Source organism: Pogoniulus pusillus, chromosome 11 (assembly GCF_015220805.1).
Source record: "Pogoniulus pusillus isolate bPogPus1 chromosome 11, bPogPus1.pri, whole genome shotgun sequence".
Classification (NCBI taxonomy): domain Eukaryota; kingdom Metazoa; phylum Chordata; class Aves; order Piciformes; family Lybiidae; genus Pogoniulus; species Pogoniulus pusillus.
The window spans coordinates 17,889,892-17,903,369 of NC_087274.1; the positions used below are offsets into that span (position 1 = coordinate 17,889,892).

At 61.6% G+C, this 13,478-nt stretch overlaps 1 protein-coding gene across 2 annotated transcripts; it reads left to right on the top strand.

Annotated features, from left to right (window-relative positions):
- Positions 1-4,302: 4,302 nt before the first annotated feature.
- On the top strand, positions 4,303-11,828 carry LOC135179439 (RING finger protein 145-like). Of its 2 annotated transcripts, XM_064151249.1 has the most exons (10): positions 4,303-4,660; positions 5,290-5,398; positions 5,477-5,568; positions 6,026-6,261; positions 6,876-7,051; positions 7,194-7,334; positions 8,407-8,589; positions 9,262-9,409; positions 10,122-10,478; positions 11,256-11,828. In XM_064151249.1, the coding sequence occupies exons 1-10, from the start codon at positions 4,492-4,494 to the stop codon at positions 11,679-11,681; spliced, it is 2,037 nt and encodes a 678-aa protein (XP_064007319.1). In that variant the 5' UTR covers positions 4,303-4,491; the 3' UTR covers positions 11,682-11,828. The 2 variants fall into 2 exon arrangements, with proteins under 2 accessions (XP_064007319.1, XP_064007320.1); XM_064151250.1 differs by lacking the exons at positions 4,303-4,660; positions 5,477-5,568 and having other exon boundaries at positions 5,328-5,398.
- Positions 11,829-13,478: the final 1,650 nt, after the last annotated feature.

The window sequence follows — 13,478 nt, forward strand, 5'->3', positions numbered from 1 at the left end:
CAGTGGAGTAGGAATTTCGAGGCAGTCCCTGGCTCCTCTGGGGCAGTGTTGGAACTGCTCAGCATCTTGACAGCCTTTGAGAGGCTTCTCGATCTTCCCAGGCTCTAGCAGGGTGCTGGGAAAGAGGCAAGCGATCTCTGACCTCATCCTGGCTCCTCCTGGCACAGAGATTTGCAGAGGTGCAGGCAGATCTCTTAGAGATGTGCAGAGAGCACAATGTCAGTGGCACTTCTCACCACGTTGTGAGGCACTTAATGCCTTCTCCTGAGAAACCTGAGGCACTTAAGTCTCCAAGTGGTTCAAGCCCAAAACACCAGGGCTAAGCTGGTCTGATGCATGAGGCATAGCAGAACACATTGTCCAAGCTGAGAGCAGTGAGGCAGGGCACATTGTCTGAGCAGAGCAGAGCAGGGCAGCACACACTGAGGCAGAGCAGTGAGGCAGGGCACGTTGTCTGAGCAGGGCAGAGCAGAGCAGAGCAGCACACACTGAGGCAGAGCAGTGAGGCAGGGCACGTTGTCTGAGCAGGGCAGAGCAGGGCAGCACACACTGAGGCAGAGCAGTGAGGCAGGGCACGTCAGAGCAGAGCAGAGCAGCACACACTGAGGCAGAGCAGTGAGGCAGGGCACATTGTCTGAGCAGAGCAGAGCAGAGCAGCACACACTGAGGCAGAGCAGTGAGGCAGGGCACATTGTCTGAGCAGAGCAGAGCAGAGCAGCGCACACTGAGGCAGAGCAGTGAGGCAGGGCACGTTGTCAGAGCAGAGCAGAGCAGAGCAGCACACACTGAGGCAGAGCAGTGAGGCAGGGCACGTTGTCTGAGCAGAGCAGAGCAGAGCAGCACACACTGAGGCAGAGCAGTGAGGCAGGGCACGTTGTCTGAGCAGAGCAGCATGCATTGAAGCAGAGCAGTGAGGCAGAGGCAGCCCAGTGAGGCAGACACAGCACAACTGCTTGCAGCTTAGCTCCATTTCTATTGCTTGCCCGAGTGCAGTGGCTCCTTTGCCCACAGAGATTCACCAACAGAATGGCACTTGCAAAGCTGACCATGCCAAGTGAAACCAGGGCTTGCTTACCCTTATTTGGGCAAGGCACCAGCAAGTACCTAAACACCTGTGGGTATCTGTTTGTCACTTTGGGAGGGGACGCAATGCCCCAAGCCTTTGTTTTCCTCCCACCCTTGCTTCCCCCATGAGCAGAAGGGTGGGGCAAGACAGGATCTGTTTTAGATCTATTAGCCTTCCATGACACCAGGCTGGGAGATTCCAGGAGGTCTGGGCCTGGGCTTGGTTCCTCTTCTCAGCCCAAGTTTTGACGTAGACACTAGAAATAGCTCCACACGCACAGAGTAGCCCTGGGCTTCCTGGCACGGGCAAGCAGTCAGCACCACCCTTCTTCAAGCCCCTTCTCTTCAGGTTCTCCTCTTCTGCATTCAGCTGCTCCACTCAGTGCCTTTCTCTCCCACTTTTTGACCTCACCATCCTGTCTTCCTGCTCCACATCCCTGTGGAGAACCCACAAATGGTCCTTCTGCTCCCTCCTCATGCCCTATAGCTGCTCCCACCACCTGTCCTCCAGCCCCACAGCAACACAGACCCCACAGCTTGTCCAACCCTTCCATCCCAGCTATGGTGTCCACCCCAGGAAGAGTCCATCCCAGCGATGGTGTCTTCAGAGAGGCAGCCCCCTCAATCCATGAGCTACAGTGGGCTGAAGCCTTCAGCCCTGTGGGAGCTCAGAAGGCAGGAAGAGGTGGGCAGGGTGGTGGCATTGTGCAAGAGGATGAGTCAGGGCTGATGTTCCTGGCACCAAGAGGCTGGATGGTGCTGCAGAAGTGACCAGAGGAAGAGGAAGCAGCCGGGCAGGAGGAAGGAAGTGGCAGGGCTGTGGCTTGCACAAATCAGAGAAGCACAGAACATCTGGAGGTGGATGAGACCCACCAGGATCAGCCCTGCCAGGAGCTGGCAGCTGTGCTCAAGCATCTCAATGGGTCACTTCCAAGTGGGGACACTCCATGAACACCAATCCACCCCCTGGGCTGCAGAGGGTGACCCGAGCACCACTTGCCCTCAACCCAGATCCTCAAACCTCCTCTTGTGGGGCTGCTCTCCAGCCCCATCCTCCAGTGTGTAGGTGTAGCCTTGTGCCAGGTGAGAAGCTGGCACTTGCTCTCCATGCAGCTGGTGACTGCCCAGCCCTCTGTTCTGCCCAGCCTCTCTGCAAGGCCTCCCTACCCTTGCTGGAGGCCACATCTTCTCCCAGTTTAGCATCATCAGTGAACTGCTGCCATGTCCACTGCATCCCAGGTCATTCAGGGGTGAGACCAAAGAGCCCTGAAGGCGTGGCTGAGGCAGATGAGGGCTGTGAGGCCATCCAGCAAGACCTGGACAGTCTGAGAGCAGAGCACAGAGGAACCAAAGGAGGTTCAACAAGGACAAGTGCAGAGTCCTGCACCTGGGGAGGAAGAATAAACTGCACCAGTACAGGTTGGGAGGTGATCTGCTGGAGAGCAGCCCTGTGGAGAGGAACTGGGAGTGCTGCTGGATAACATCCATGGGGCAGCAATGTGCCCTGGTGGACAAGAGGGCCAATGGGATCCTGGGGTGTATTAATTAGAGTGTGTCCAGCAGATCGAGGGACATTCTCCTCCTCCTTTGCTCTGCCTTGGTGAGACCTCATCTTGAGTACTGCCTTCAGGTTTGGGCTCCCCAGTTTAAGAGGGACAGGGATCTGCTGGAGAGTCCATCGGAGAGCTACGAGGATGATTAGGGGACTGGAGCACTGCCTCAAGTTTCCCAGGAGAGAGCATTAAGTGCCTCACAACGTGGTGAGAAGTGCCACTGACATTGTGCTCTCTGCACATCTGCAAGAGATCTGCCTGCACCTCCGCAAACCTCTGTGCCAGGAGGAACCAGGATCAGGTCAGAGTTTGTCTGCCTCTTTCCCAGCACCCTGATAGAGCCTGGGAAGATCGAGAAGCCTCTCAAAGGCTGTCAAGATGCTGAGCAGTTCCAACACTGCCCCAGAGGAGCCAGGGACTGCCTCGAAATTCCTCCTCCACGGCCGTGAGCAGCACAGACCTTCCCCAGGGCTCCAGGCTGCCTGTTTGTAAGTGTGGCAAAGCCATTCTGTGGCTAAACTTCCCCAGTGTTCCGACTGTCCCAGCTGGGTGAATTGCCCATGAGCATCCTTGTGAAGAACTCCCTGATGGAATTAGAACCCAGCTGTGACTGCTTTGTATAGAGCTGTGGGAGAGGCCTTTTGGAAATAAAATAACTGCATATTTCCTAATCCCTGCCTCGCTAATTGCCCCAATTAAATCACCATCAGACCGTCCTTGTGCCCACTGAGCCACCTTGCTGTACGGTTCCTGAGCCCGGGTGGCTCTGTGGTGGGACCTGTGCTGTGCTATCAGAGCAAGGCAGCTGCCAGCGAGCAGGATGCTCTGGAACTTGGCACCAGCCTCTCCTCTTGGCACCTTGGAGCACAGCAAGAGCTGCTGCCCGTGCCAACAGCAGCAGGTCTGGGGCTAGATGGGATTCCCCACTGTTGGGATGGTGGCTTTGCAGCCAGCACCGTGCCAGCTGTGTCTGCCCTCTTGCCTTGGCACCTCTCCCAAGAGGGACCTGGCTGCGTCCTCACTCCAGGCTCTCCTGCATTCCTCACTCTGCTCATCGCCATGCGCCAGGGCAAGTCCTGCACCACAGACATGGAAACTCCGAGGCTGTGGAGATCTCAGGGACACGGAGATCTGAGGACACGGAGGCCCTGACAGCCCCATGGGGTCCCTCCATTCCCAACTGACCCCAGGATCCCGGCTCAACCCGGACAGCCCCAGCTGATCCCAGAGGACCTCGCCCGGTCCCAAGGGATTTGAAACGGCCCCTGAGGAGCGCAGACAACCCTTGGGACGCTCCTGGGGGCAGTGGACTGTCTCTTCCCCGTGGACCCAGCCCTCCGCAGCCGCCCCCTCAATTCCCCTATCCGAGCGGCGGCCCGCGCCTGCCCGCACCGCCTGCCCGCACCCAAGATGGCTGAGCGGGGCCGGGCGGCGGGTGTGACGTCACGCAGAAGGCCGCGCCTCTCTCCACGGTGGCCCCGCCTCCTGCCCTGTGCCCATAGCCAAGATGGCGGAAACGTATAAAAGAGCGCTGCGCCCTCCTCTAAGATGGCGATTGTGGCGTCAGCTCAGCGCCCCAGCGCAAAGCGCCTCTGTGGCACTCTGGGCGTAAAGGGCGGAGCGGGAGAAAGCGAAAGTGGCGGAAGGAGCGGAGCGGCGGCGGCTGTGCGAGGGGAACAGCAAGGGGAACGGGGGCGAAAGCGAGGGGCAGCTGGTCGTCTGCGGGAGGCGGCCGTGCAGGCAAATCCCTGCTGGGCGCGGAGCGAGCGACCCCTGCCGGCCCGGCGGATCTCGTCGGGGTAGCCCCGGGGGGTCCCCTCTGTCCCCACCCCGGGTCGGGAGCGGGACGCGGGGACCCCCCGCCCCGCGGGCCATGGCGCGGCTGGAGGCGGTGGCAAATGTGGCTCTGAGGGTGCCGGGGCTGGCGCTGCTGGACCTGCTGTACCGCTGGGACGCGGCGGCCATCGGCGAGCTGCTGCGACCCCGACGAGGGGACCCCCCCTTCCTTCGAGCCCCTGCCCTCCGGGGTGCCTGCGGTCTGGGTGAGGGCTGCGGCGCGGTGGGGGACACCATTAGGGGCACAGGCTGGGCATACCCTGAAGGACACCCCAGGAATGAACAGGCGGGGGACACCCCGGGGGTGGGCAGGCTGGGAATGCAAGGGGACACCCCGAGGCATGGACAGGCTGGGGGCACGCTGGGGACGTCAGGCGACATAAAAGGACTGGACAGGCTGAGGGCACCCCAGGGAATGACAGACTGGGGATATGAGTGGACACGCGAGGGCGTGACCCGGCTGGGGACATAGTGAGGGCATCCCAGGGGTGGGTAATCTGGGAACATAGTGAGGGGACACTGCAGGGGGGGAAGGGATGAGGACACCCCAAGGCATGACTCGGGTGGGGATGTGGAGGACATGCAGGGGCTGGATGGGCTGGGGACACAGGCACCCTAGAGATGTCCACCTTGAGGACATCAGGGGACAGGCAGGCCCTGGCCGAGCTGGCTGCTGGAGGGGACACCCCACGGCTTGGCCGTGTTTGAGGACTCGCCAAGGGCTGGACCTCTTTGCACTTTTGCTGTCCCGCCGCCTGCTGACCCTCCCCTCCCAACGCTGACGTGGGACTGTCCCCAGGGGGCCATCTCACCCTGCTGTCTCCCCCCTCGGCAGGCCACATCCTGTGCCTGGTGGTGCTGGTGCTGCCGGTGCAGTCCCTGGTGAAGCTCTACCTGCACCTCCTCACCGCCCTGCTCCTCGCCGTGGGGCACGCAGCGGCCAGGTGAGGGCTGGGAGGGCGCTGGGGGGTCTGTCCCAGGGGAGCTGGGGGGGCTTGGGGACTCAGGCGCTGTCCTCGCAGGGACTACCTCCGCCGGGAGCTGGAGTTTGGTGAGCAGGGTGCTGTGTACCATGACCCTGCCGCGCTCAGCCGCCTTGCCACCACCCTCGCAGGTGAGTCGTGTCCCTCCCCCACTACAATGTCCCTTGCCACCCTAAAGATCCCTGCCCCACAAAGAGGGTATTTGCCTCCTAAAGTGTCCCTTGCCATCTTAGTGGAGTTTCAGCCCCCAGATGCCCCCTCCCTCTTAAATGGGGTCTCAGCTCACCAATATGTCCCCTGCTGTGGGGGTGGCACTGGGCAAGGTCTCTGGCTCCAGGAGCTGTCACCCCATGGGATGTTGTGTTGGGTAACAGTGATGTGTCCAGGCCCCCACCTGGCTCCAGCCTCCTCTCAGGGAGTTGTAGGGAGCCAGAAGGTCTCTTAGCCTCCTTTATCTGCAGACTGCTCCTCACCAGATCTGTGCTCCAGACCCTTCCCCGGCTTCATTACCCTTCTCTGGCCACGCTCCAGCACCTCCACGTCCTTGGAGTCAGTGGCCGACGCTGAGCCCTGTCCCTGTGCCCTCAGGCCAGCTCTGCCTGTGTGCCCTCTGTTCTCTGCTGATGCGGAGCCGGCAGCCGTGGCTGTTCGCTGCCCCGGCGCTGCCAGCCCTGGCGCGGCTCTGCGGCCTCCCCGTCAGTGTCCTGCCCCTCCTTGACACCTTCGCCACCATGCTTACCACCGTCGAGGTCCTCTACGTCCTCGTCTCCCATGTCCTTGTCCCCTTCCAGCTGGTTGCTGCTGCCTGTCGAGAGATAGCACAGGTGAGAGGGGCTGCGAGATGGGAGGCGCTGGGGCAGTGAACAGGGCTGGGTGCCGTGGGATGGGGTCTGCAGGGTTGGGGTCTGCAGGATTGGGGACTGTGAGATGGGGTCTGCAGGGCTGGGGGCTGCGGGATGGGGTCTATGGGATAGGGTTTGCAGAGTTGGGGGCTGTGAGATAGGGCCTGCAAGACTGGGGGCTGTGGAGTCAGATCTGCAGGGCTGGGGGCTGCAGGATGGGGTCTGCAGGGTTGGGGACTGTGAGATGGGGTCTGCAGGGCTGGGGGCTGCAGGATGAGGTCTGCAGGACTGGGGACTGTGAGATGGGGTCTGCAGGGCTGGGGGCTGCGGGACAGGGTCTGCAGGACTGAGGCCTGTGAGATGGGGGCTGCAGGGCTGGGGGCTGCAGGATGGGGTCTGCAGGAACGGGGACTGTGAGATGGGGTCTGCAGGGTTGGGGGCTGTGGGGCTGCAAGATGGGGACTGTGGGATAGAGGCTTGGTGCAGGGTCAGCTGCAGGGCTGTGCCCTCACATGGCTGGGCCCCCACACGCCTCCCTTGCCCTCCATGCATGGATTGTGCTGAGGGGCAGCCCCACAGAGCCTCCATACCCACAGGCACTGGAGATGTCCCGGCTGGTGGCACTGGGGGTGTCCCTCTGGAGCCAGCTGGCCGTTCCGCTCCTCTTCCTCGTCTTCTGGCTGGCGCTCTTCACCCTCCGGCTCCTGGCCTTCCTCACCTCTTCCAGCAGCCCCCTGGCCCAGCAGGGCCTCCTGTTCCTCCTCCTCAGCAGGTAGGGACGGCGGTGGGGGCAGGGGATTGGCAGAGCTCAGCCTTCCTCGGGCAGGGCTGTGGGAGGAGGGTGAGGAGGGCCGGGGGGCTGCAGGCCGTGCCAGCGGGCGCGGGCACCCCGCGCTCACCCCGGGCTCTCGCAGCGCGGCTGAGTGCTGCAGCACTCCCTACTCCCTCGTCGGCCTCACCTTCACCGTCTCCTACCTCGCCCTGGGTGTCCTCAGCCTCTGCAAGTTCTACCTGCTAGGCTTCAGCGCCTTCCAGAATGGCAACGTCATGCACAGGTGAGCCCTGCTGTGGGGCTTGGGTGGGCATTTCTGGCCCCAGTTGGCACAGAATCAATCGTTTGGGCTGGGAAAGACCTTTAAGGTCATTAATGCCAACACTGCCAGGGCACCACTGAACCATGGCCCTCAGCACCACCTCTCCATGGCATTGGAATCCCCTCCAGGGGTGGGGACTCCACCACTGCCCTGGGCAGCCTGAGCCAGGCCTTGGCAACCCTCAAGGGGAAGAAATTGTTCCTCACATCCAATCTAAATCTCCTCTGGCACAACTTGAGGCCATTTCCTCTTGTCCTGTTACTTGTTCCTTGTGAGAAGAGGTCAAACCCCAGCTGGCTCCAGCCTGCTTTCAGGCAGCTGTAGAGCCAGAAGGTCTCCCCTCAGCCTCCTCTCCAGGCTGAGCACCCCCCGGTCCCACAGCTGCTCCTCACCCCTGTTCTCCAGACCCTCACCAGCTTCCTTGCTCTTCTCTGGTCACTCTCCAGCACCTCAATGTCCTTCATCAAGTGAGGAACCCAAAGCTGAACCCAGGGTTTGAGGTGTAGTCTCACTAGTGCCCAGTACAGGTGCACAATCCTTGCTCTGCTCCTGCTGGCCACAATCAGACCAGGTTGCTGTTGGCCTTCTTACCCACCTGGGCACACAGTGGCTCATGTACAACCATCTGCTGGTCCTCATCCCCCAGGTCCTTCTCTGCCAGGCACTTCCCAGCCACTCTGCCCCAAACCTGGAGCGCTCATGAGGTTGATACGACCCAAGCCCAAGTGCAGGACCTGGCACCCGGCCCTGTGGGACTTCATCTCACTGGCTTGTGCCCATCGATACAGCCTGGCCAGATCCCTCTGTGCCTCCAGCAGATCAGGTCACCAACCTGATGCCATCTGCAGATGTTCTGAGGGTCCCCTGAACCTCCTCATCCGGTCACTGACCAAGAGCCCTGGGGAACACCATAGGCTATCACGAGGCACCCTGTGACTGGGACACATCCCCAGGGGGTGCCCAGGGTGCAGCAGCGGCAGTGCCCTGTTGGCATGTACCCGCAGCTGCCAACAACGTGCCCCACTGCTGGCAGGGGAGTGACGGAGGGAGTGACGCTGCTGCTGCTGGCACTGCAGACAGGGCTGCTCGACCTGCAGATCCTCCAGAGGACCTTCCTCCTCAGCATCATCCTCTTCATCGTGGTGACCTCTACACTGCAGTCCATGATCGAGATTACTGATCCCATCGTGCTGGCACTGGGAGCCTCCCGGAACAGGTACCAAGGGGAGCAGCAGGGTCTGGCCCTGCTACGCCCGGCCCCTCCTCCCCACCCGGCTCCCCTCTCCCCTCAGCTCCTCCCCACCCGGCTCCCCTCTCCCCTCAGCTCCTCCCCACCCGGCTCCCCTCTCCCCTCAGCTCCTCCCCACCCGGCTCCCCTCTCCCCTCAGCTCCTCCCCACCCGGCTCCCCTCTCCCTCAGCTGCTCCCCAGACCTAGCTCCCCTCTCCCCTCAGCTCCTCCTCACCCGGCTCCCCTCTCCCCTCAGCTCCTCCCCACCCGGCTCCCCTCTCCCTCAGCTGCTCCCCAGACCTAGCTCCCCTCTCCCCTCAGCTCCTCCCCACCCGGCTCCCCTCTCCCTCAGCTGCTCCCCAGACCTAGCTCCCCTCTCCCCTCAGCTCCTCCCCACCCGGCTCCCCTCTCCCCTCAGCTCCTCCCCACCCGGCTCCCCTCTCCCCTCAGCTCCTCCCCACCCAGCTCCCCTCTCCCCTTAGCTCCTCCCCACCTGGCTCCCTTCTTCCTCAGCTGCTCCCCAGACCTAGCTCCTCTCTCCCTCAGCTCCTCACTGCCTATTTTGGGCAGGATCAGTGCCAGAGGAAGGGGATGGGTAGGGAGGGCTGGACACTGCTCCCGGGGGTGGGCACGGCCCTGCTGAGCTGTGCCTCCCCTAGGAGCCCCTGGAAGCATTTCCGTGGCGCCAGCATGTGCCTCTTCTTGCTGGTTTTCCCTTGTTTCATGGCCTACAAGATCGCCCACTTCTTCCAGCTGGATTTCTGGCTCCTCATCCTGGTCTCCAGCTGCATGCTGACCTCTCTGCAGGTACGGCAGCCCCAGCTCCCCCTCCAGCTCGCTGGGCCCCCTGCGGGTGGGTCTAGGAGCAGCCGGGGGAGGTGTGAGGTTTGCCAGCTGTGCTGGTTTGAGGCTAACTGGAATATTTTACTGAGAGAAATTAAATCTTTAGCTGTGAAAAGAAAGACAAAAACAACCCAACAGTACCCTGTGTCTCTCATTCTTCTGCTGAGAAATGCAACTAGTCAAAACAGAGCTAGGACACTTCTCAGCTCTGCTTCTCTCTGGCAGTCTATGTGTGTGGTTGCTTCTGTCTTAGCTCTAATCCGACCTAACCCTTTATTCCCCCTACCCTTCTTGTTGTCTTTTTGTCATCTCACATCAGATCTCTCCAGATTTATCGTGTGAGCTGTACAGGGACTGAGCTGGTTATTTCTGAAGGAGGGAAAGAGAGGGGAGGAGGTTTGGGTCAGGAGCCTCCTGGGGACTCTGATTTCTGGGAGGGGTTTTGCATTTCTGTATTGCTTTTAACTTGTATATAACTGTGAATACTTGTGTCTGGTGTGTAAATACCTGCTTGTATACTGTGCCAAGCTGTAAATAGAGCTTCATTCCTCAACTTCCAGCCAGTTGAGTCTACTCTGGGTGATTTCTTAAGTGTGGGGGGGCTGGGGGGTGGGTGACTTCTAAACCATCACACCAGCTGACCCCCATCACCAAAATGCCATCCCCCACCCACCAGGTGATGGGCACCCTCTTCATCTACACCCTCTTCATGGTGGAGCTGGTGCAGGACAGGCCACTGGAGCGGATGGATGAGATCATCTACTGGGTGAACGCCGTCAGCAGGGTGCTGGAGTTCTTGGTGGCCCTCTGCGTGGTGGCCTACGGCACCTGGGAGTCGCTGCTGGGCGAGTGGAGCTGGATGGGAGCCTCTGTCATCGTCATCCACTCCTACTTCAACGTCTGGCTGCGTGCCCAGTCGGGCTGGAAGAGCTTCCTGCTGCGCCGGGAGGCCGCCAAGAAGATCAACTCCCTGCCCCGCGCCACCGGCGGGCAGCTGCGGCACCACGACGACGTCTGTGCCATCTGCTTCCAGGTCAGCACCCAGCTCTCTGCTGGCCACCTCTTTGGGTCCCCTGCCCACTGGGTGACATCCTGCCCCTCACCAGCCACCCTTCTGGGTCCCCTTCCCACTGGGTGACATCCTGTCCCCTCACTAGCCACCCCTCCCTGTCCCTTCCCACTGGGTGACATCCTGTCCCCTCACCAGCCACCCTTCTGGGTCCCCTGCCCACTGGGTGACATCCTGCCCCTCACCAGCCACCCTTCTAGGTTCCCTGCCCACTGGGTGACATCCTGCCCCTCACCAGCCACCCTTCTGGGTTCCTTGCCCACTGGGTGACATCCTGCCCCTCACCAGCCACACTTCTGGGTTCCTTGCCCACTGGGTGACATCCTGCCCCTCACCAGCCACCCTTCTGGGTCCCCTGCCCACTGGGTGACATCCTGCCCCTCACCAGCCACCCTTCTGGGTTCCCTGCCCACTGGGTGACATCCTGCCCCTCACCAGCCACCCTTCTGGGTTCCTTGCCCACTGGGTGACATCCTGCCCCTCACCAGCCACACTTCTGGGTTCCTTGCCCACTGGGTGACATCCTGTCCCCTCACTAGCCGCCCCTCCATGTCCCTGCCTGCCGGGTGACATCCTGTCCCCTCACTAGCCACCCCTCCCTGTCCCTTCCCACTGGGTGACATCCTGTCCCCTCACTAGCTGCCCCTCCATGTCCCTGCCTGCCGGGTGACATCGTGTCCCCTCAACTCCCACCCCTCTGGGTCCCCTCTGCACTGGGTGACATCCTGTCCCTGCCCACAGGACATGCAGGTGGCAGTGGTCACCCCCTGCAGCCACTTCTTCCACGCCTCCTGCCTGCGCAAGTGGCTCTACGTGCAGGACACTTGTCCCATGTGCCACCAGCAAGTGACACCGGTGGCAGCCGAGGGCAGCAGCAGCAGCAGGACATTGGCTGCGCCAGCACCGTACCCTGAGCATCAGGTGCCCGAGGGTGGCCAAGCCACCACGAGTCCCGCCCCAGCTCAGCCCAGCGAGGTCCCAGGCTGTGGGGACAAGGCAGTGTCCCATGAGGATGGAGCTGGGGACTTCAGCCACTGCCACCCTGCTGCACCCCCCAAGGACCCTCAGCCTGGCGCCCAGCACACGCAACATCTGCAGCCGCCTGCCAACCCCCAGCTTGGCACAAGGGATGAGGAGGACTGCCACAGTGGCCACCACCCCTCCTAGTACCCCAGACTGCCAACCCTGGTGCCGGGGTCCTTCTGTGGGGGGCAGTGGTGGCACTGAGTGGGGCCAGGAGCTGTGTAGCACCAGTGTCCCGAAGTGCCCACAGACTGTTTGCAATAAAGCCGGAGCTGAAGTGGCTGCACCCCAGGCACAGGGCTGCTCCTCTCACCTGCCCCCTGCCAGGGCAGTGCCCTGTGCCAGGACGGTATGTCCACAGCATGTCCCTTATGGGCACTACTATGGCGTGGGAAGGATGGGCACTTGATAGGTGCCCAGGGTATAGCCTGGGCATGGGGTGGAGTAGAGTGGGTCTGGTAGGGAATGGTGTTGATTTCATGTGGGTATAGCACAGGATGGCATAGATTGGGCATGGGATGGCATGAGCTTGTCATGGATATGGCACAGGATGGCATAGGTCTGGTGTGGGTCTGGCATGGGATATGGGATCTGTCAGGATGGCATCGACTTGCTATGGATCTGATAGCTTGGTGTGCATCTAGCACTGGATGGCATAGATCTGGCAGCAAAAGGCATGGTCTTGGCATGGGTCTGGCAGGAGCTTGGCGTGAGCCTGAAATGATGTGGCATGGGTCTGGCACGGAATGGCATGGGCTTGCTGTGGGTCACTTTACCCAGCTCCAGTCCCAATGCCACCATAGGACTGAGGCTACAGTCCAGCCCTGCCCAGGCCCCCACCCTTGCCCCCATCCCATGGCAAGTCAGGTTTGGGGATGGGATCCTGATGGTGCAGGTGTCCCCGTTTACCTCCTGCCAGGGTGTGCCAGCCCTCCCCATGGCACCAGTGCTACCCTCCCAGTAGTAGCAGTGCTTCTGCAGGTCTCTGAGCTGGGGGGGTCCCTGGGGAGGTGGTAAATGGCCCCCCCCCTGCTTCCAGCTCGGCCCCACCCTGCACTTACCCTGACGCTGCTCCCCTGGGCCTGGATCCCATTAGTGGCATGGAAGCAGAAACTGATTCATTAAATCCATCTGGGGGGGGTTGGGGTGAGCCCTCTCACCCTCAGCATCCTCCATAGCCAACCCCTGCTCTGCCGCCCCAGACCCTGCTGGGGGAGTTCCCACACCACCCCCCCCGCAGCCCCACAGGGACCTTCACCTCGGTGTCCAGGTGAGGGGACAATGACAACACACTGCAGGGAGGGTCACTGCAGATGGCACTTGGTGGGTGCAGGTGCTCCCACGCCACTGCTTGGTCCCACAGGGGTTTGCTGTGGGGTGACTGCTGTGGAGGTGCCCCCCTCCATCTACAGTGGCCCCTCCCCTGGCGCTGCCCCCCCTTGCTTGCCTCCCCCTCCCCCACTTCGCTGTGTCCATTAGGGCCCATTAGCAGAGCAGGGTCAGGGAGCGTGGGGCCTCATGGGGACAGTCTGGGGTGGGGGGCACCCATGTGTTGTGCTCTCTCCACCCCAGACAGCTCAGCCCAGCTCTGCCTGGAAATGGGAGATGGGGGGGCAGGGAGCAGGGCTCCCACTGCCCTCTGCACTGTGCCCACGGGGTGCCCAAGGTGGGATAGGGGAATGCAGGGGGGAAGGGATGGACGCTGGGAGGGAGAGAGGGAGGGATGGGCAGACATGGGGATGCAGCGGGGTCCCTCTGGGGTATCTCCAGGATGTATTTGGGGTCACCCTGGGGCACCGCAGAGGATGCAGAAAGGTGTCCTTGGGCACCACCTGCAGCAGGGAGTCTTGGAGGGCCCAGTAGGGCCCCTCTGGACTGTCTGGGGTACTGATTTGGGGTCTCTTGGGGGGATTCATTGGGGTCACTCAGGGGTATCTCCAG